At 35.7% G+C, this 24,156-nt stretch overlaps 1 protein-coding gene and 2 long non-coding RNA genes across 6 annotated transcripts in view; 2 read left to right on the forward strand and 1 right to left on the reverse strand.

The window, feature by feature from the left end:
- LOC147518486 (uncharacterized) overlaps positions 1-24,156 on the forward strand; it is a 38,159-nt gene that overhangs the window by 9,972 nt on the left and 4,031 nt on the right. The gene's annotated exons all lie outside the window — the stretch shown is intronic.
- On the forward strand, positions 7,919-11,027 carry LOC147518487 (uncharacterized). The gene is made up of 4 exons (XR_015214067.1): positions 7,919-8,073; positions 8,225-8,326; positions 8,907-8,978; positions 10,813-11,027. It is a non-coding gene; the product is annotated as an uncharacterized LOC147518487 (long non-coding RNA).
- On the reverse strand, positions 16,237-19,521 carry LOC147518488 (cytochrome P450 704C1-like). Of its 4 annotated transcripts, none has more exons than XM_086590318.1 (6): positions 19,341-19,521; positions 18,275-18,490; positions 17,862-18,149; positions 17,437-17,760; positions 17,121-17,336; positions 16,237-16,645 (listed from the first exon to the last, which is right to left on the reverse strand). In XM_086590318.1, the coding sequence occupies exons 1-6, from the start codon at positions 19,407-19,409 to the stop codon at positions 16,454-16,456; spliced, it is 1,305 nt and encodes a 434-aa protein (XP_086446444.1). In that variant the 5' UTR covers positions 19,410-19,521; the 3' UTR covers positions 16,237-16,453. The 4 variants fall into 4 exon arrangements, 3 of the variants coding, with proteins under 3 accessions (XP_086446444.1, XP_086446442.1, XP_086446443.1); XM_086590316.1 differs by lacking the exon at positions 19,341-19,521 and adding an exon at positions 18,624-18,971 and having other exon boundaries at positions 16,241-16,645; XM_086590317.1 differs by lacking the exon at positions 19,341-19,521 and adding an exon at positions 18,624-18,971 and having other exon boundaries at positions 16,242-16,645; positions 17,121-17,324.

The following is a 24,156-nucleotide window of genomic DNA, read 5'->3' on the forward strand; positions in this document are numbered from 1 at the left end:
TATTAGTGTTTGTAACTACTTCTTGATAATAGTGAATTGTGGTGGGATTGTGGATTAAGGCAATTACCTAACCACGTATATCTGTGTGTTCCTCTTTTTTGTTTCTTTATTCTGAGTTTTCTAGATTTTAAATTCGTTGTGTTGGTTGGGGTAGATCCCTAACAACTGGTATCGGAGCGTAAGGTTTTAATGTGGATCTTAGGTATTGATTGTTCCTGTGTGAGCAATGACGAATGACAAAGGAAAACTGAAGATTGAAAAGTTTGACTGAACAAATTTTGGATTTTGGAAGATGTGAATTGAAGATCATCTATATCAGAAATATCTATATCTTCCATTGATGGGATCCAAACCTGAAGCAATGGCTGTGGATGTTTCGAACATGCTTTATAGAAAGGCACTTGGTACAATTTGGTTATCTCTGGGGAAGTCAGTAGCATTCAATATCAAGACTGAGAAGACCACCACTGTGAATCTCATGAATGCTCTCTCTGCTATATATGAACAACCCCTGCTGCTAATAAGGTACATCTTATTATAAAGCTCTTTACTTTAAGGATGTCTGAAGGAGATTCGTTCAAGGAACATCTCAATAAGTTCAACGAGACCAGGGATCAATTAGAGTCTGTGGAAATATCTTTTAGTAATGAAGTTAGAGCTTTGGCCATTTTTGGTCAGATGCCAGCAAGCTGGAAAGCTACAGTTGCTGCCATCAGTAGCTCTATAGGTAAAACTAAGTTGAAGTTCGACGATGTAGTTAGTATGATACTGACCGAGGAGATCCGAAGTAAATCAGATGTTGCTACAACTTCTGAGTCTGCATTGAGTTTTGAAAGTAGGGGTATGAGTTCATACAGGGATTATGATAAGAACAGATCTAAATCCAAAGAAAAATCTCAAGTTGATATATCTGAGATAGATTGCTATAACTATGGCAAGAAAGGACATTACTCTTATGATTGTCGGTTGCCCAAAAAGAAAAAAGGTAAGAAACATGGAAAGAAAAAATGCCAAGAAGCCAATGTGGTTGAGGTGTTAGATGATGCCTTGATTTGTTCTAAGGAGAGCAGAGACGACTCCTAGGTGCTGGACTCGGGTGCTTCATTCCATGTGACCTCAAATAAGGATATGATAGAAAGCTATATTCCAAGTAATCTTGGTACAGTCTATCTAGGTGATAACAAGCCTTGCAACATTGCTGCACTACACCATAAAAGACGTTTACTAATGGTTATATCCGTTACTAATATTTTTACTAACGGTTATATCCGTTAGCTCTAGGGCGTCACTCTCATTTAGGCCGGCCACATTTAGTAACGGATATAACTGTTACTGATAATAATTTTAGTAACGGTTATATCTATTACTAAAATTCTTTGTAACAGATAGCCAACTGTTGGTGGCAGGATTAAATTTGTCATTTTTAACGGATATATCCATTAGTAATGGATGTGCTATTTACTAACTATTGTTTGTAACGGAAATATCCGTTAGTAAACTGTAGCCACTAAAAAAAAAATCCTAGGTCAAATAATGTCCACCATGCACATCTAGTTCTAACAAATATGATATAAAGATCACATTCTACAAACTTAATCAACAAATGAATAACAAAAAACAAAACCACTAATCAATTAAACATTATTATAAAAATATAGCCATCAATCTAAATCCCAATTTACAAATCACACTTACATAGACCTAATCTTGGGATGTCAGTCATAGAAGAATACATTTATAACCTAACTCATTTATGTGCATGCTCACGTCAAAGTTGGTTAGAACATTAATCCCTCTATTCAATTGCTACAATGTCGTAAACATGAGCAACAACCTTTTCTTGAGTACCTGCAACAAATAAGAAATCACTTAAGGCACATGCAATTAAAAGAATAGAGCTAAACAATTAACAAGTGAATAACAAATATATTGCCAACTTCCATGCACTAATACAAACCTAACCCCCTAGGTAAATCAACAAGTAAAAGTCTGTTATATCTAGAACAAAAGACCGACGACAATCGTACTTGTAACATTGGACTTCTTTAGTCAATCATATTAATTAAAAAAAAAAAAAAAGATATTCACTGGAGCCATGGACTCATTATGAGGATCATCCAATGACTGTTCCAAAAATCCAACTAGACCCAAGACCACATGATATGAATGGTGTCAAATTACCATCCCAATTACATTGCCTTGTCCACAAAACTAAAAGATAATGCACAATAGCCAATATCCACCCTCATCAAGTAGGGAGTTCGACTAGATAAACCACTACCCCACTACCACTTCTAATAGGCTTAATACAGCCATACACACATGGAGAGACTCCAAATAGACAGTGCAAAGGGGACAAGTCAGAAGGAAACATTCCTCCAGAATATCCTTATCATATACTGTATGTTTTATGCTCAAACATGGTCCTTTAGAAACATATATGGTGCTATGGAACCCACAAGAAGCTGAGTTCCGGAGATGCATTTCATTTAGGAATTTCCCTCATCATGAGAAATATCATTGACAAATTCAGCCAGTCTATATACCAAAACATTGAGCCAACAATTTTACTTTTGCAATTTCAATCTTGCATGATCTATAGTGAGGATGATCCCAATGATTGTCAAGATCAGTTTGGCAATGTGAGCAACTGAGCACTCTATCTCTATTTTTTAAACTACACCTGTATACAATACTACAAATTATGTCTAAATCAAAGTCAATTGTAATACTTGCATTGTCACTCAAATCCCCTAGTGGTGGACCATGAATTTTTCCTCCTACGCAAGGTGCACCCATTGGGAACCGTTCCACAAAATGATGGGCCATCAATTCATCAAGACCATGATTCTCATAGCTCATAAAAGCACCCAAAGTCCCTAGAAATCCCTCATGCCGCAAAAACATTGCTTTCGCCTCACCTTTTGACCTGAACATAAAAGGTGTTGAGTTCGACATTATAAGAGAAACTAAATAAATAAATAACAATAACACTCAATAACAAAGAAAATGACAACAGAGGAAGTTGAGCAAAAACCAAAGGGAGGCGGGGTATCTGTGTGTGGGTGGGTGGGGTGGTGTAATAGTAATAATTCGTGAACGTCTCATGTCTTATTACAACTTGCATAGTTGCATACGTCACCAGTACACGAAAAATGGAGGAGAAAAGATATACATATTCAGACTTCCCACCAACACATCAATACTAAGACAAAATTGTCCGTGCAACATCTAGTATTTATATGGTTATAGTGGGAGGTCACGAGTATCATTTAATTTACTTACAAGAAACAATAGAAATTTCAAAGATTTCAGACAGGCATACACATCAGTTGACATCAATTTTATAACCATAAGTTGCCAGAACAATAGGCACAAAAGTGAATAGCTAAATATTCCTTACCAGAAATGAACAGCAAAAGAGATGGTGTCCATGGTATAAGCATGTCCCCCCTTATAAAAAAATCCTCCAAAGAATATCCTCTTCAGTCCAAATCTAAGTGCATTCAAGTAGGCGATCTATCACATGAAGTCACTCATAATTTCAATATTCTATTAGAACAGATCGTAGCATATCCAGGAAAAGGAATTCATAACAAGATGATATAACTATAATACATGGGATTGTTATTTGTATTAAATTAAGTCTTTTCCCAACTCTTCCCAATTGAAAAAATCAAATAAATTGAAAAGGAGTGGTAATCTATGTTCTTCCAGAACCTCTATCTTCACTTGAACTATGTTCTAAATACAATTTTGACATTTGAAAACCTTGTCAACTGCATTCGATTATTCGGAATTGCTATTTAAGTCTTAAGATTGCAGCAAGCTATTTAACGCCACCTATGCTTACTATTTCATTAGTATCCTATTATTTCAAACTGAGAAATGACTTCAACACCTAGAATTAGCCAACAGGTAATACTAGGACCAGGACTTTATACACCAAGACGCCCATACACCCAATACCCTACTAAAATGAAAGAGGAAAGAGTTACAGATATGAAAATCCTTTAGTTTGTACTTAGAAAACTTAGCAGTTTCAGTTTGAACTTAGTTTCATAAACACTATTCTATAGGGGAAGTCTTGTTAAGTGGCCAGCCTTAATATACACACTTTTGGAGAAACAATATGATATAAACACACATATTGAATGTGAAAAAATGAGAGAGACACAGGCAGAAAAAAAAATAGAACAAAAAAATCTGAAGGACCCATATTGCACACGTTGGGATGTTAACGCTCCATTAGAAATAACTACCTGTTCTACTTTATTTTCTCCATATGTATAGGCTAAACCTAAAAGCCTATTTCTTAGTAACTAGATCAACATCAATTCACTTAGAACTGAAAACCCCAAAGCAACCCTTTTTCTTAACATTTATATCTCAAATCCAACAATAGCTAATGAAAATAGATAAAAAGTAACGAATTGCTACCGGGCATCTTGAGAAGAGATTCTGAGCCAACTTGACGGAGTTCTCTTATATGGCAAAGAAGAAAAACCCAATTGTAAACACAAAACCAAATAAATGAGATGAATCATTCAAAATTAAGTGAAAAAAATAGTGAAGAATAAAGTTACCTTTGAGAGTACATTCACAACAACATATCTTCTTCTACCTCCGAATGAATGCACCACCCCACCAAAAGAAATAAAAATAAATCGATCTCATGAAAGGAGGCTTTGGTGAAAAGAAGATGGGATGAGTGTTTATTCACCCAAATCTAGGGTTAAGTTGGGTGGCTTCAGCAGAGAGGGAAAAGTTGAGTTTTTTAGGTTGCTTTGCTGAAGTGAAGCAAAACACAGGTGTATAGAAAGTGGGAATTTTCATGGGCAACGAAAAAAGGTACATTCCAGGATCAATCAATGGGTAGAGAAGCGACTTCTTATTATGAAGGTTTTGATCTGGAAAAGAAATAATTGTGGCTAAAGATTGAGAAACCCATGTTTGAAAGAAACGTGAGAGAGTAAGAGAGACAAGCAGTTTTGATCGGAGTATCGAACAATCGAAGGCCAGTCAATTTTATTTCTCTTTTCATTCTAATGTTTTTGGGGGTTTTTTTTTTAATAACTGGTGTTGTTACCCAGTATCGAACTAGGGACATTCAATGAGTAAAATAATGATGCGACCAATTCATTGTACTCTCACTTGTTTTCTAACGGATATTAACGTTAGGTGATATTAGAAAATGTTTTATAAAATAATTTAAAGAATAAATTGAATTTCAGTAACGAATAACTGGATCACTAATGCTTATATCCGTTACAAAATTAGTAACGAATATATCCGTTAGAAATGAAAATTTTGGTCTGTTACAAATTGACCATTCTGGTGTAGTGCTGGTAAAGGCAATGTACAAATCAAGATTGATGAGTCTGTATGGAAGCTAAAAGATGTAAGGCATGTTCTGGATTTGAGGAGAAATCTAATCTCAGTAGGGCTGCTAGCAAGTGAAGGTTACACTACCCATTTTACAGGTGAAAGTTGGAAAGTAGCAAAAGGTGCATCGCTTATTGCATGTGGAAAGAAAGATGGTACTATCTATTTAACCACCAGTGGTTGTGGTTATGTTGATGTTACTGATGACAAAGAAGATCCAAACACATGGTATCACAGACTTGGTCATATGAGTAAAAAAGGAATGCAAGTCCTTCATTCACAAGGAAAGCTACCAGGTTTGAAGTCTACTGGGATAGACTTATGTGAGAACTGCATAAATGGGAAGCAGAAGCGTGTTACCTTTCAGAAAGTGGGAAGAACTCCAAAGCAGTAGAAGTTTGAGTTAGTTCACACAGATGTCTGGGGTCCTTCATCTGTCTTACCTCTTAGTGGTAAGTCATACTTTATGACTTTAATTGATGACTCTACTAGAAAGGTATATAGGTTTATTTCTTGAAGCAGAAATATGAGGTTTTTAATGTATTCACGAAGTGGAGAGCTATAGTTGAAAATGAGACAGGGTTGAAATTGAAGTGTTTGAGATCTGATAATGGTGGAGAGTACAATGATACTAGTTTCAAGGAGTACTATGCTGAAAATGGTATTCGGATGGAGAAGACACTGCCAGGGACACCTCAACAGAATGGGGTGGCTGAGAGAATGAACAGGTCATTGACAGAGCGTGCACGGTGCATGCGTATATAGGCAAGGTTACCGAAACTGTTTTAGGCCAAAACAGTTAGTACAGTAGCTTACTTGATTAACCGTGGGCCATCAGTTCTATTAGATCATAGGTTACCTGAGGAGGTCTGGGGCGACAAGCAAGTAAGTCTCTCTTATTTGCGAGTATTTATATGTGTGTCATATGTGCATATCAGTGATTAGTCTAGGGGTAAACTTGACCCTAAATCACTGAAGTGTGTATTCATTGGATATAGTGGTGATGAGTTTGGTTATCGATTTTGGGATTACCATAATCGAAAAATCATTCGGAGTAAAGATGTGGTATTCAATGAGAATATAATGTACAAGGACAAAATTGACACACATGTTAGTGGGACTAACTTTGTTATCTTGGAAGACACTGAAATTAGTCATGGTATAGTGCAACAACAGGTTACTGCTGTTCCACAGTCAAACACAGAAAGTGGTGATGAGGTTGCTATATCACAGACTGTCCAGCTCCAACCAGTGATCTTAGGAAGACTTCTAGGCAACATGTGTCGAGTCAAAAGTATCGCACATCCACTTATGTGACTTACTTGCTCCTTACTGATGGTGGTGAACCCCAGTGCTATGATGAAGCAATGAAGGTAGAGGATGCGAGCAAGTGGGAGCTTGCTATGAAAGATGAGATGGACTCCATCATCACAAATGAGACATGGGATTTGTCTAAATTACCCATTAGAAAGAAGGTCTTGCATAATAAATGGGTATACCGAGTAAAGGAGGAGCATGATGGCTCTAAAAGGTACAAGGCTAGATTGGTAGTCAAAGGTTTTTAGCAGAAGCATGGTATTGACTACACTGATGTATTCTCTCCAGTGGTGAAACTTACTAATATCAGAATAACTCTGGGTATTGCGGCAGCTGAAGGTTTACATCTAGAGCAGTTAGATATTAAGACTGCATTTCTTCATGGTGACCTAGATGAGGAAATTTTTATACACCAACCGGAGGGTTTTATCATGAATGGTAAGGAGAAAATGGTGTGTAAGCTGAAAAAGAGCTTATACGGTTTGAAACAGGCACCAAGACCACTACACCAGAATGGTCAATTCCTAACAGACCACTTTTTTCATTTCTAATGGATATATCTGTTACCAACTTTCTTACGAATATATCCGTTACTTATCAAGTTTTTCGTTAGTATATATCCCAATTTATTTTTTTGACCCAGCTTTTAATATGTTTTACCGAGAAAAAAAGAAAATAAAACAAAAACCAAAAGCCAAAAGCCAAAAGCTTCTCTCAATCTCAAATATGAAACCTAGGTTTAATGAGGCCAAACCATGTTTACCATCCTGATCTATCACTCGAAGAAGAGGAAAGGCTCGTCTTTTCTAAAGAACAGAGGTACACGAGTAGTAGTCCAAAATAATAAAAGATGGTAAGTTAGGGAATAGCAGATCCATGGTGAGAAAGAGGAAGAAACAACGGCAACACCGGTGGTCAGATCTCTCCTATTATCAAGCTCGAAGAAGTAGCTATCACTACTAGTGAAGAACACGAAGACGTTTTTCTAGATCTGTAACCACTTTACCAGTTCTTCAGATCTCTCTCTCTCTCTCTCTCTGTATCAGATCAATATATATATATATATATATATATATATATATATATATATATATATATACGTGTCCATGTCTCTTGTTGTTAATTGTTTGCGCTGTAGTAGAAATAAAAAAGCCGATCTTTTTATAGCTCGATTGTCAACCACTTTGCTAGAATGTTTTGATATTCCATACTATTCAAGAAAGCAATTCTTACTTCTTGTTTCCTTTTCTGCAGGGAGACAAGGAGCACAAGTTCTCAGTTTTTATTCATTCTAGACCTGGATTTGTATTCAACAAGGCAACGACAAGATCCTCCTACTTTTATGGCCGTTAGATCAGTGATAGTATACAGGTATGAATTTTCTTCCACTTTAAACAAACTGCAAGGGAATGATAATAGCTTATTTGTTATAATTTAAGATCGATAAGAAGTATGCATAATTTGTTTTCTGTTGGGTGTTCTTTGTTTGCTAAATAATGTACTGGTGAAAAAAAATTTCCAGGTAGATTAGGGAGAAGCAACTATGATTCTAGCAAAGCGTATTCTGCTTGGAAAGGCATTAAATGACTCCCAATAATCATCAGTTTGTATTTTTATCAGACAGGTGAGCTTTACTCTTTGTAATGGCTGGTTCAGATCATATGTGTTCTGCATGATGTATCTTGATCCATTTCTTTCATCTATGGACATTTTTTACTTTTTACTAGAATGAATGTTCTGGTGATCAAGTGATACGAATTTATGCTTCTGTCTCTTATCGGGATGGACCAATCTTCATAACTTTATGATTCTAATTAGTCACTGCAAGAAAATTTGTTTTAATAGTAGCTCCATCATCATATATTTATCAGAAATGTGTGGAATTAATCACTGCAAATGGTGTCCCGATTAAGTCGACCCCCTGCCATATATTAATGAAAGCTTCTCCTACATGTCCTGTACAAGATAACTTATTGACCCTCGATCATGGTTTGTATCTGTGATCGCAATGGGAGTTGAAAATGTGCCCATTCTAGCTGTCTATTTTGTCCTAAATTAGGTAATGGATTTGATGTATATAGAATACCAGAATTAGCTAGGTCTGGATTATCTAATCACACAATACATGTATATTGGTACAATTCAATGCATATGTATTACTCATTCATTCAAGTAGCTTATGTTATTGTGTAACCTCATTGCAGTTGCATACCATTGTATAACTTCAGCTATACTTACGATTATATCATGTCAACATCAAGTAGTTTCGTTGACAGGTGAGTGAAATTGTCTTTTTTTTTCAAGATTTCCCTCTTTTCTTTTATTATTTTATTTATTTGTGTGTCGTATTTATTCGGGTGGTCTAGGGGGACAGCCTACGTTTATGGATTTTCATTTGGGGATTTTGTTTCTAGCTTTGATGTTTTCGTCGTGTAGTTTTGGGTAGTTTTGTGTTGGGGTTCATACTTTCATTTGTGTATCTTTGATGTATGTGGGAGTCCCATGCTTCTCTTAGTACCTGCTAAAGGGCTTGTCTTTTATAGAGTTAGGGGTGCCAAAGGCAAACTGATGTTGTGAATATTAATTCTACTTCGTTACATAACAGGAAAATAACCTTTTTAAGACTGGAGGAGAGAAATATTGTCCCCTCCATCTAAATCATCGGTTACAAAAGGACTCGAGTATTGTTTGGAGTTGCTTTGAAGATAGCTAAGATGAGCTGATCTTTAGAGCAAAGAGATCACATGTTAAAATGTATTTTAATGTGAGTTGGGTTCAGTTAAACTGCAAACAGAGTATTTGTAGTTACACATCCGTGTCCCTGTATCTAAGTGCTTCTAAGATGCTGTGCCGGATGCCTCATACCCATGTTGGGCACCAACACATGAATCCGTGTTAGTCTCACTTATTTCTTTATTTTATAATAACATGATACTTAGTTGCTAGAAACTTTATTACGAAATGAAGCTCCTTCTTCTTTCTCTAGAACCTCAGTTCCATATTTTTCATAGAAATCTTCATTTGAAGATTATCGGGTGTGGGCCATCCACACGTTTTATTAGGTGTGTGATCCCGCTTAGTAGGGGTGAGGTAAGCGTGTCTCTGCCATGTTGTAGGCTCTATCTTAAAAAGGTAGTTTATTCCTCATGTTCTATGTTATTTAGGTCTGCCCACCCTTTAAATCTTGAACCCCAAAACAACCGATATTTTAGCCCGATTGCTTTGCTGGATGTAGGTGACGAGGAAATTTAATGTGGTTTATAAAGGGGGGAGTGTTATTGGTCCAATGGGTATGGTTTCACAAGTTGTTCAAGGTAGTGGTTGCCATGTCCGACAATACAATCATTTTTGCTTTGAGAGGTATGTATGTTTTCCTCTCTGAAAGTCATTAGGATTTCCAACAAAGCACGTTTAGAAATTTATAATACTAGATTACTAGTTGCAGACTAACCAAAAGCTTCTTCCCTTTTCTGTTAATCCAATTTGAACCATGGGTTTTCAGCACTTGGTTCTACTGGTTTTTAGGGGTCAAACTATATGTTATGGATCGAAGTAGTGGGGTCAAATGTTTTGCATTGGTATAGATAACTGTTGTTCTTGTCCATAGGGTTTTTAGTGATCTACTTTATGTTTTGCTACTTTGGTTGTCTATCTTTTGATCTGAATAGAAAAAACAAATTATATTGTGCTGGTTGTCTATCCTTCGTGTAATTGGCTTTATTTTACCTTTTTTTTACTTTCCTCCATGGTACACTCAGTCATATAATTGGTAAAAGAAAGGAAGAAATGAAAGTAGTTGTAGCCTTGTAGATATGCACCATTAAAAAAGGACACCGCTATGTACGGGTATGGACCCCACTATGTATGTTTGGGAACAACACGAGCAATCTCGCCTTTGATTATTTTTCCTTTATTGAACTGGACACCAATTAAGTTCATGGTAACTTCCTACACTTTGCATATAATATATTTCATGTATGAACGTAGGTTGCTACCGTCTATATGCATTGTGTTTCAGTAATAATTTTTTCATTTTCTAGTAGCTTGACTTATTTTTAATACATTATGGTAATGTCATTTCTAATAAATTTTTTTTTAACCATTTTCTAGTGTGCAGGCGTTGTGAAGCAAGCCTTGCTTATAGAAGTGCATGTCAAAGAAAGAAATGAAGTTTTGAGTTTGACATATTAGGTGTACTTGTAATTAATGTATTAAATGTGTATGGTAAATTTTGTTGGTAAGAAATCATTCACCCATTTAGTACCATATTTTTTATGTCAAGACTTAGTATTTATGATCAATAAAATATATTTGTTTGACTTGAATGGTGGAGTTGGTGTAAATTGTGTTTGGAATGGTAGAAGTATTTAGTGTTTTCTTTACATGGTTATATGACTTGAATGGTTTTTTTTTTTTTTTTTTTTTTTTTTTTCCTATGGTGGGGTGTGCTACTGCAAGCTTGGGTGTGGGTGTAGGAGGAGCAGGAGTAGGTAGTCCAAAACAACCGGGCTAAAATACATATTATATTTTTTTTCAAAACAGTCCCCATACACTAACGGATATATCCGTTACAAATTTGTTACAAATAAATATTGACTATTGGTCAATGACATTAGTAACGATCATAAGTGTGATTAATGTCATGAAATGAACAAAATTCACTTTCGCAAGGTAAGTGTTACAAATTGGAACACTAACGGATATAAGCGTTACTTAAATTAATTTTAGTAACGAATATATCCGTTACAAATATTTATGTAAGTGACTGTAACACCCCAGACGTAACGGATATAAGCGTTAGTAAAAATATTAGTAACAATTATTACCGTTACCAAACTCCCTTTTTGGTGTAGTGGACAGTGGTACAAGAAGTTTGATGGTTTCATACAAAAGAACGGTTTCTTCAAGTGCAATGCTGATCATTGTTGTTACTACAAGAGGTTTGATTCTAGTTATCTTATTTTGTTGCTATATGTTGATGATATGTTGATAGCTGGGTCAGATATGAATGAGATTAAAAATCTGAAGAAATAGTTGGCAAGTGAATATGCTATGAAGGATCTGGGTGCAGCTAAGTAGATTCTTGGGATGAGAATCAGTAGAGATAAAGAGAAGGGAACTTTGACATTGTCTCAGGTTGATTATGTTGAACGTGCCATTCGAAAGTTCAACATGAGTGATGCTAAACCTGTTAGCACACCCTTGGGTAGTCACTTTCGGTTATCTAAGGAAAAATCTCCCAAGACCCAGAAAGACATAGATTTCATGGCTAAGGTACCATATGCCTCAGCCATTGAAAGTCTAATGTATGCAATGGTTTGCACGAGACCAGACATTGCTCAACTAGTAGGAGTTGTGAGCAGATTTCTTACTGATCCTGGAAAGTAACACTGGGAGGAGTTAAGTGGATACTGCGCTACTTGAAAGGCACTACTAATGTCTGTTTGTGTTATCACAAAGGTGATATAAGACTGCAAGGTTATGTTGATGCAGACTTTGCAGGAGATATTGATCGCAGGAGGAGCACCACTAGTTATATGTTTACTATGGGTGCAATAGTCGTTAGTTAGGTTTCACAATTACAGAAGATAGTTGCTTTGTCTACTACAGAAGTAGAGTATGTTGCAGTCATTGAGGCTAGCAAAGAGATGATATGGATCCAAGGCTTGCTAGAAGAGTTAGGTTTGATACAAGAAGAAAATGTGTTGCATTGTGACAGTCAAAGTGCAATACAACTAGTGAAAAATTCAGCATTCCATTCTAGGACTAAGCATATTGATATACTCTACCATTTCATCAGGTCGCTTCTAGAAGATGAAGTAATAGTACTTGAAAAGATTCAAGGAAGTAGGAACCCAGTTGATATGTTGACTAAACCAGTGACTATTGAGAAACTGAAGCTCTGTTCAGCTTCGGTTGGTCTTCTAGCTTGAGGATCATTATTGAAGCACACCATGATGCACCAGTTATACAAAGAGTACAGTTACTTTGTTTATCAGTCTCCAAGTAGGAGATTGTTATGTTATTAGAGTCTGATTGCAACCGCCAGCACATGAAGCCTTATCCAAATCGGTCTTGGTTTTGATAACCATTAGTTCATGGAGTTGGGTATGTACTAGGACTCTATAAGTGGAGTTGGTTATCATAACCAACTACTACACATGATTCTTATCTCATTCAGTTTTAGTTTCCCTTTTGCTTTAGGACTTGTATTCGATGGGAGTCTATAAATAGAACCCCATCCTTAGAATTTTATGATCACACATTAGAGAGAAACTTGAGAGCATAAATTACAAATTAGGTGAGCTATTTTGTGTGAGATTGATTGAGTAAGATATATTAGTGTTTGTAACTACTTCTTGATAATAGTGAATTGTGGTGCGCTTGTGGATTCAGGCAATTGCCTAACCACGTATATATGTGTGTTCCTCTTCTTTGTTTATTTCTTCTGAGTTTTCTAGATTCTAAATACGTCGTGTTGGTTGGTAGATCCCTAACATGAACTAGGAGCGTGCGCCCCCTAGTCGGTTCGATACATTCTTTACAAACTTGTTTCTATAAAGGAGACTCCACCCTTTTAGAAACAACCACATACGATTGTGTTTTTATATAAATCTCTGTAATAAACCCTAATGTACTATTAAACAATAAACAACAATCTTTTTCCATGGACGTAGGAAGCCGCAATGGCTCCAAACCACTATACATCTTGTGTGTCATCTATTTAATTCTCCATTATTTGCTATATGGTTTGCCTCTCGATTTTGGAGTTCTGGCAACCGGATAAACCAAACCGAACCGTCAGTACTGACAGTCTGTTCTTATACCATTTTACATTTGACCATTTTACACTCTACCCACAAACCCAAAACAAACCAATTTGCACCACATTAATTGAATGGAGAACCCACCCCAACTCCACAATTGCATTCATAGATAGTGGCCATTCTTAATTTTTGCAAAAACTATGCAAGTTCATTCGATGTTTCTCTCTATGTGCGTCATTGGCAGGAATACAAACCATGGGACTCAAGAAAATTAGACAAACATAGCGAGAGAACTTCTTAGATAATAGCGAGACAAATTTTTAATTAGAAATATGGTTGGTGTATCTTACACCGCTGAAAGGGGATCAAACGAAGGTGATGTTACTGTTGGTAAGAAAAAATTGACGATTAGTACCAAGATCACCATCAGAGATTCAAAGAGATGTTCTCCCTGTTGTGTGTGGATGTTCGTTGTTAGGGGTGTTCATGGGTCGGTTTTGGGTTGATTCTTACCGGTTTCAGTTTTGGGTCTATTTTTAGCGGTTCTTATTGGGTTCGGTTTTTTCGGTTTTTTTTCTTATATTTTGAAAACCCATACCCATATCCATTAATTAAGTTGGTTTCGGTTCCTTCTCGGGTTATACATTTTTATTACTAAAATTATTATTTTTTAATTATATAACCGATATAAAAGTTGGTTTACGGCGACTATAACACTTGTCATCGATATTTTTGTCCTCTCATAAGAAATAATGGTCCTAAATTCAATAATAGCATTTGAAAGTTATCTAAAAACTTTAAATACATTCTCATACATTATACATATGTGTATATTTTAAATCGAATATGTGTACATTATATTATACGTAATGCGTCATATATAGAATAAATACCACATGTACCACAATTCTTAGTTAGCATTGCACGTATTCGTTGTATTCGTTATCTTATATATACACATGTAATATATCAAGCACGTACACGTTCATACATTAATTAATATATACAGTGCATTAGTTAATTCACAATATACGTGTAGACGTAGACACGTAAATATTATTATTAACATTTATAATACACATATTTAATGTAATATTATAAAATATGTATTTAATAACACACATTCACTATTATGTTAAATGTAATATATATTTAGTATAATTTTACACTTAACAAATATAGACTATATATAATAATAGTGTTTGGGTTTGTCTTTATTTAGTGTAATATAATACTAAATTCTATATATCAAAATCATAATAATTGGTTCCGGTTTCGGTTCGGATATCCATCGGTTTTTTACTATTCGGTTCTAACGGTTTCGGTTCTTTATCGGTTCGGTTCTTGAAGACCCACTTTAAATGGATCTAACATTTTAGGACTTAGAACCGCTATAAACGGTTTCGATTCCTGTTCGGATTCGGGTAATTGGGTACCCATGCACACCCCAATCGTTGTGAGGTGAACATATTTTTGACTTATTAGTTTGTTTTTTTTTTTTATACTAGCTAAGTAGCTATAGTGTTACTTATATTGTGAGACAAGGTTTCTAGGGCTACTGAGAAGATATTTGTTTATGGTACAACAAATGATTTACAATGTCACAATCACTGACATCGGCAAATTGCATTTGCAATTACCATATTAACCATATTACGCCATTCTCATTGATATCCAAATTCTTCATTCCTCCTATCAAAATTGTGTTGGAAATGGTTTGGAGTATCAACAAACAATATATATATATATATATATTAAAGCAGCTTCTATAGTATCTTGCACAGTTTTATATAATGTCTTGCACAGTTTATATAATGTCATATATAAACATAAATTAAAAAGTTAATAAACGTAAATTTAAAAAAGTTGTACAAAACACTATATAAATTATTCAGGACACTATATAAGCTATTCAAGACACATATCGGACTAGTCCGTTTAAGAGCCGGACTGTATAAAGAATATAATCACACAGTTGTTGAAAGAAAAACACGTTAAATCTATGGAAGTGTCAAGGCGTGTAGAATGTATATATGTACATTTTGCTTAAGAGAAGATTTCACTCCTTCATGGTGCAAAAGGCACGTACGACGACTTCCCTTACAACAATCAACGACTTGCAGTAGAATGACTTGTACTCAAAGATGTGTATTCTACCATCTAGAACAACCCGATAGTTCACTGAAGAGGAAAAGAATGTTTGTATTTATTTTGGATCTCAAAAAATATAAAACTAGGGTTTGCAATCTCTCCAAAAGACGTTCTTAAGTTATGGACATAATTTCTTTATATATTCTGTATTCAAGATATCTCGCGAAGGGCTACTACTTATTCGTCTTTGTTTTTGTTGTCTTTTTCCTCTATATTCCAAAATTATATATAGCAACTTGTCTGCTTTTTGTTAAACTTCCTCAAATTTTCTGTTTAAATCTTATTTTTGTTTTGAACAATATTATATATTTCTTGAAATAGTTCATTTTTTTTTTCTTCTTTTTGTTTTTCCATATGTTTGTATTAATTGGCATGGTCGTTGTAGGTTTTATATATGGTACAATGAACAATTTAACGATCTAGCTATCTTGGTTTGTACTAGCTAGCTATTTCGCTCCAAAATGGGTATGAACACATACACTTTGAAGATCAAAACGTCCGCAAGCCGGTGACAGGATTTCACGTGAAAGATAGAATCTTATTTTTTATTTTTTATTTTTTATTTTTGATGGGCAAGGCTGTTTTAAATGAAATCAATAACTCTTTAAGAAAAAAATGGTAGTGAGCGTGATAGAATCTTATTGTCTAGCTACGACTGGCTGGATTGAGATAATGAGTTCTATCTTAGTCTAGCTTGTTCAAACCTGAGCCACATCCAGCCTTGACTTATAGAGCATAGTAGCAAGTAGAAACATTAGGGCCGGTAGATACACTAGCTTATTACAAGATAATTAAGCTTAAAAACATATAATAATACGACCATCAACTTCCTCCTAAGTGGGAGCAACTCTAGGAAAGGCCCGGAGTTTGAGGGGGCCGTCAATGTGGAGGTTGAGCATGGTTATGTAGTCAACCGGTTTGTTCTCATCCTCTAACTCAAAGGGAAAGAAGCGTAACAACACAGATATAAAGATCTTCATCTCTGCATAGCCAAATTCTTTCCCTGGACAAATTCGTGGCCCAGCCTAATAAGGAAAAGGTATTTGTCAGTTTAGTATAAGCCTCTTTCAAAGAATAAAATGTAAAGGGAATCAGTGTTCAATTTGCATGACATTAATTGGTTGTAATAATGTAATATACAGTATGTCAGTACCTTCCACTCTCAAACACTCGTAGCAGACCACGTGTTTAGACTACAAGCAGGTCGTCAACATCATTAATGAGAGATTATTACTTCGTAACGGAAGAAGTAAAAGCAATCATCAAGACATCGCAAAAGGGAGGATCTACGCCTATAAAAGAAGGCGTCTTTTCCATTCTCAGAGAGGCCAATTCTCCATCTTCTCGATCATCTCTCTCCATCTCCCCTCCAATCAACCAATCAAAAACTCGAACTACACCCGACTTGATTCGAGTTCACTAAAGAACTCAATACGTAGGCAGCTCGACATAACCGTGTTCAGTCGAATAAATACTACCTCTACACTGTATAATTTTCACCTGGAATGCTGGGAACTTGAAAGGGCTCTCACTGCGAAAGTTGCCATCTTGGTCGAGCCATCTTTCTGGACGAAATTCCTCTGCATCTTCACCCCAAATAAATTTCATTCGACCCATGGCATAAGGATGATAGGCAACCAAATCTCCTTTCTTCACACTAAATCCGTCTGGAAAAGTATCATCTGCAAAACAAAGCTTCGCGTCCTGCAACCAGCGCTAGGAATTTAATTGTATCAGGGCTCAAATTACTGGGTCATTCTCTGGTGAATTAGTTTTACATAAATATATCAGAGCGATATTATATATATGTACATACCACAGGAACTGGAGGGTGGAGCCTAAGACTCTCAGATAGAGCAGAGTGAAGATATTGCATTTTGTCAAGAACATGACCCTCGGACACCACAGCTACGTACTCTCTAATGGTTGCAGTATCCTTCAGTTGAGCTGCATCTTTTACTTCCTGTGCGATCTTTTCTTGCATGTGAGGATGTATGCACATTCGATACATGAACCAAGACAGAGTAGCAGCTGCTGTGTCCCTGCCAGCATGTAAGAAATTGGAAACTATGTCCCTCAAGTACTTCGGATCTTTGTCATTTAAATCTAGAAACCTCGACAGGAGGTCCTCCTTCCTGATCTGTAATACTCATTGATTTACACAAAAGTTTTAGATAATTAATTTAACCAATAAATATGATGTTTACGTACTTTGTAAAGAAAAGGATTACGAGAACTCACAGAAGAATCATGGTTTGGGTTGGAGAGTTTCTCGAGCTTAGTACGGATTAGCTTGAATAAGAAATCGTCAATTACTTTGAGATTACTCTTTAGACTTGCTTCTGATCCAATATTAAAGAACTTCCTTATCTTCCATGTCATGTCAACATAGCGCCACAGGACTGAAGCACTTATATCGTTGAAGGCTTTGGCAAATCGCGCTCCTTCCTCAATTCCATAAATGCTATCCAGCTCTACACCGAATCCAACTTCAAATATGGTGTCCAAGGTTGTTTTTAAAAACAATTCCTACATAGAAATCAATGTACGAGGTTTTCACTTGTATTTAACTATTGTGAAATAGGATTCATCGTTCTATATACAACTGAAAGATGGCGGAAATTTAAATTTAAGCTAAAACGAGGCCTGCTTACTTGTATATCAACGGATTTGTTTAGGTTGGCAACCTTTAAAACTGTTCCAGCAAGTTCTTCAGCGTTTCGTTGGAAAACTGCACTGCTAAAGTCCTTTAAGTTTTTGGTAGAGAACTCATGGCTGAATATCTTTCTTTGATATAACCACCTTTCACCATCCACATTGATGATCCCATCACCCATCATATCTTCCATAACAGCGTGAAAATGGCCTCCCTAAGAAAAACAACAAGTCCATATTAATATTAAATAATCGTACAGTACATAAAGATATTTACGATTACTAGCATTACTCAGTGACGGGCTGAGTTAGGCCCAAATGTGCAATATCTGCATACATGTTGGTTACCTTGCCATAGTTTGAGAAATTTGCTTTCAGGATGTATTCAACAGTTGCAGGATCTGAAGTGAATACTTCACTGCGGAAAGGGCTGAGAATCCTGAAAGTCTTGTTTTTGCGAGCGAGATCAGTCATGTAATCATGCGCTCTATGGAAGTTGAAAATTAGGTGGAAGACGGTACCAGCAACTGGGCAGTACCTCTTCTTATCGGATAGTTTTCTTACTACAAATGTGACTGTTATCAGAACAATCAATGCAGCTATAGCAGTGGACAAAGTGGTGAAGCTGTTACTAAGTGATTCCATTAAGGCCATGTTGGTTGTAGAATAGAATGAACGGAATATCATTTCCGATAAGGTTATCCGTGAGCGGAGCGAACATTTTGGGAGAAGGGGGGGTTAGGTTGGTTTTTGTCTGTCTGTCCTCATCTCTTCTTTCTGTTTTTTCTCTTTTTGTCTCTCTCACTCTCCCTTTTCCTCTCCTTCTCCTTCTCCATCTCCACTCCTCCATCTTCCTCACCCACTCCGCTCACCCCCACTGCTTAGCAGTATACTAGTATAGACATATAGTGTGGGAAAATAATAAATAATACTGATCTTAGCAGTAACTAATTAAGTACAAATTGTATATTAAGGCAGACATTTAGATTATAGCTCACTCAATAAGATTAAGTTGATGGTAAGACTGTTGCCTAGGCATTTTAACCTGTCCTTGGGAATCTGTACCTTCACGAGTTTTGTAGTTCCCGAGTTTTGCAGTCTTGCAAAGTTCTGTTCCACTCTAGCTTTCTGCATCAATAATTTGGTTTTAATGGAACCCGTTTATCGACAACGATGGAACATAGGAGCCACAACCTTGTCACGAAGAATTCTTGGCATATGTATGTGTAAGTCAAATTATTGTGGGGCGGGCTCCATATCACGGGGGTAGTTTCTTTTCAATAAAAAAACCAGAGCAAAAAAGTTACAGTGATATTAACAATGGAAAGGAATGTAATTAGCTTATCTGGGTCCACCAAGCGGTGGCCGGCCTAGACCTATGTTGTGTAAGCCGTTGCATGGCCCTAAAAATAAGCAAAAAACAAGGGCTCCATTCTAGCGTTAAAAAACCAATAGAAATCCATTACAAAAGCCCAATCCAAAAAAAAAAAAAAAAAAAAAAAAAAAAAAAAAAAAAAAAAACAAAAACAAAAACAAAAAAGTTCATATTTAGAGAACTTGCATAGGCCTATTGGAAATTAGGGCCGGCCCCACACACCATTTGAGCGTCTATATATCATTTATTTTTTATTTTTTTTTAAAGCACAGAATGTCTATATATTATCAGGTTGCAGTGTTGCACAGGTTGCATCAAACAACACATTGTTTGAGTTGTGATCGAAGCATGAAATTAGCGGTTGTGATTATTTTTGTGACAGTTGGACAACAAATCTGTAGAAAATTTACAAAAGATGATAGGTGGACGTGCAATGCATTCCTACTCCAATTGATCATTAAAGAAATATATAGTGATCCAAGGTACTATGTTCAAAGTGATAATAAACCTCATCTCAAATGTCAAATTTGGTTAAAGATATTGCTAAGTATGATACCTGATAATATATATATAAGCAGGTTCCGTTTACTATACTTTTTATATCATAGTTTATACTACACTCCTCTACAAAATGAGTTAAGAGCTAATAATTTGTAGATATGATCTACTAATCATAGATAGCATCTGCACAAAAATTCATCTCATTTGGAAATCTCTAACCTAGTTAAAAATCATTGTCAACTTTGAATTTTTTTTAACGGCTCAGATTATTCGATTTTGCAATCATCTTTTGACATAGTTAAACATTATAAAATAATTTGAAATTTTATAGAGGTGATCTTCATGGTTAGTTGAACACATACACAATAAACTATGTTATAATTCATGTTATAGATGAAGTTATAGGGCATGATATAAACTATGGTATAAAAAGTATGGTAAACGGAACATGCTCGTAATATATATAAATATATATTATGAAATACTTTTGCTATCAGTTTAATTGAAAATCGAAAAAGAAATAGAACAAACCCTAGCTTGCACCAAGCATAAACAACATAAACATGTAGCTAAGGCCTAACGACATACCATAGATATCCTTAAACAAAACATTAAAGCACACCAAATAATATTTACACCAACTTATGAGGTATAAAATGTGCTTCTATGTAGTCATAGAAACATAAGATAAGAACTAAGAAGTACTTAGCTATTATTGCTCTACATCTATCATGATGATCATCAGTTAACTATATATAACCACAATACAACTTTCAATCTCATTCCGCATCATCGTACTACTTATCTCATAGCTAGAGAAAACAAACTATTGCCAAGAGATTGAAACAATCTAATAGGCTCAGCTTAATTGACTCAACTGAAAACTTTCATGAATGAAAATCTAACCATACAAATTATATACATAACTACATGGTCTAACATCATAACCATTCATGAGTAGTCAACCACATACACGTGCATGAACATAATCTTCTATTGATAGTTAAAGGCAGAAAACATAAATAAATAAATAAAGCTAAATGCAACACCCTAGAACATACGTTAAGTGATGGATTTCTTTGAGAATTTTGAAATAAATTCCACGTACATTCAACAAAATTTAAGTCATTGGTTTAATGTTGAACATGCACCTACCCAATAAGTGCAACTGAACCAAAGACCAATTACTCTCTTTGTATTATTCACCTTCTCTATAACTTTTGTTAGGAACCACAACCCAATTATATTTACACTTTACCAATTACCACAATAGTACAAATATTTCTCTCTTATGTACCAAATACAAAAATCTCAATCCGAGCCTAGTGAAGTTTCATTATATCTTTAAGATAGATTTTCCCCCTCATGGTGTTTCAAGGTTAGATGGGAAATTATCTCCCAAGATATAACAGATTTGTCTTTCTATAGAAAACTAACACTTCAATTCCACAGAATTAGCGAATTCAACATTATGTTTGACTAAGAACAAAAGAGATGCATAAAGGGATGTCTCTTCATGCGAAAACGTCTAATATTTATAGGAGAGTGGTGCATTTTCGAAACAACACAGTGATTGTTTGAACAGTCACACTTTTCGAAAGGACACACCTTTTCGGCATATCACAACATTTTGGACCGATGTATATTTCGAAAGATCGCACCTTTTTGGCATAATACAACATTTCGAACCATCGCACCATTTCGAAAAGGTTTTTATCTCTTTATTGTTTCAAGCGAAACTATTAAACCTTAGGGGCCCAAACGGATTGGACCTTGTTAATAAATTGGTTGCCCAGCTAGCCATGCCCAAGTCCAAGCCATGCCCAAGCCCAAGCCCAGCCTAGCCGCTCGGACGGACGGGAGGCGGCGTGCGTGTGTTTCTTGTTGAGTTTGATTGCATCCCATCTCCACGGAAAATTAGTAGTACCCTTGGGGCCCAACCCAAGTAGCCACAATTAGGCCTTATAAACTCAACAACTCTTTGGTGTTCTTCCCATGTGAGACTAAGTGTTTTATTTTCACACTCATTTCTCAACTATTTTATCTCAAGTGGGATAATTTGGGAGACAAATTTATCATTCATTTCTCAATGGATTTGCACAATTCCAAGTCCTATGTTTTCAATTGCAACCCATTTTTCTAACAAGCTCCAATATCTCAAGCTTAGCATTTTGTGTGTTCCTTATGACAACTTTTCCATTTTGTGGAGGTCGTATGTACAATACTCTAGTTGAATCTAATGTTTATATAGATATACTTTGCCATGTACTTTTGCTTTTTTGTTTCCGTCTGCAATTTTAAAAAATCTTCCCCATAGTTCAAATAATAATGAAAAGTATTGACAGTTTTATTTCTAAAATAGTTTGCATAAAAAATCAAATAAAAAATATAGTGAATACATTCAATGATGTAAAGGAGAAGAAAATTGAAGTTTTCTTGAAAAGAATAGTTTTCGTTTGCTACATATGAATGCAAGAAGTACGTTAAGTAATAAACACCATAAAGTAGGATGCATAAACGATTCATATGGTGGGATTGATACCACACACGTGCTTTATATACCTAAGATGATCTTTTGAATGTGCTAACAACCATTAATTAGATGAAGATAAGTCGTGGTTTTTTCATAAGATCGAGTTTATTGCATTTCATCTTGATAGCAATTTTAGAAGTGTAACATATATATTTTACAGGTTCCTTTTATGATTCTGGAAAGTAACTCTATATATATCATGTCTTCGAAGCATGTTACATTGTCACCATTTTGGTTTTGGATAGCATTTCCTATTAACAATGTTTCGATTTTAGGAAGTTAAAATTGGGTGAACTGTGTGCACATGCATCATGTAAAAAGCTATAAAATTTGAGTATGCCAAGCCCACCCTAACTTTACATGAGAATTGCACCTAATAAAAATAACTCATTAGGGGAAGTGTTTCTGAAATAGTCAGGTTCGTCACTATTTTTGTTATCATTGTCATTTAATGTATCTCACTTGTTCAACAATCAGAGGGCTTCAGAATTGGTCAAGTAAAATTAGAATAAAGGATTGCAGAATAACATAATGTTGTGAATAACTAAAGCGGAAACAATGTTATTCACCCCAAATAGATCAACTTTACACAAGGATTAATCATTCTTTCAAGACAAGACTTCAACACCCTTCAAACATTATCCCAACACTTCTCCATATCAACTAACAAGCATATAAAGTAAAGAGACTAATGTAAAAGAGAACAAACCACAAGATACGGATATAACGTAGTTAGACAATGTGCCTACCGCGTCCACCGGTGAGTTCCAAGCTTTACTAGATACACAAAGTAACAGATTACAAGAGCTCTCAGTTCACTCACAAAGAATGAACAATCAAACACTCACTTAGAATACACTCATACAATCTCTGTCTCTATTCTAGTATTGGCTAGATTAAGTTTTTAGAAAAAAAAAAAACTTTTGTTTTGTACTGAACCGAAAACGGTCGAAGGCTCTGTGAATACAGTGGAGCGCGTGTGCGCTGAACATTAGGCTTGTTTGAGCGCGTGCTCACCTAACAAAATTTTGGTGAGAAAAGTCCAGTAACTTTCCTTTCGCTAGACCCAAAAAATTTGACTAAGTAAGAAAAAAAACTTTTTTCTCGCAAACAATCCTTTTTCTCTACATTCTCCACCTCAATGAGGTTTTAACACATAAAACCAAGCCGAACACATCCAGCAAGAAGCACTAGTCTTCAAATCATATCTCGAAACTCGTCGTCAACTGCCCCGAAGGGCCATGCCCATAAAGGGCTCTAATCAAACATGTAGGATTTGGAGTAAGTCCAAACAGTGTTGGAACTTAACTCCAGTGACAACCTTCGTCACCATATCAGCAAGATTGTCATGGGTGTTCATTTTCTCAAGTGTTACATTACCATCCTCAACTACATCCCGCACAAAATGATAACGGACATCAATATGCTTGGTCCGAGCATGATGAACCTGGTTCTTTGCCAAATGAATAACA

This window comes from Coptis chinensis, chromosome 2, assembly GCF_015680905.1.
Source record: "Coptis chinensis isolate HL-2020 chromosome 2, ASM1568090v1, whole genome shotgun sequence".
NCBI classification, from domain to species: domain Eukaryota; kingdom Viridiplantae; phylum Streptophyta; class Magnoliopsida; order Ranunculales; family Ranunculaceae; genus Coptis; species Coptis chinensis.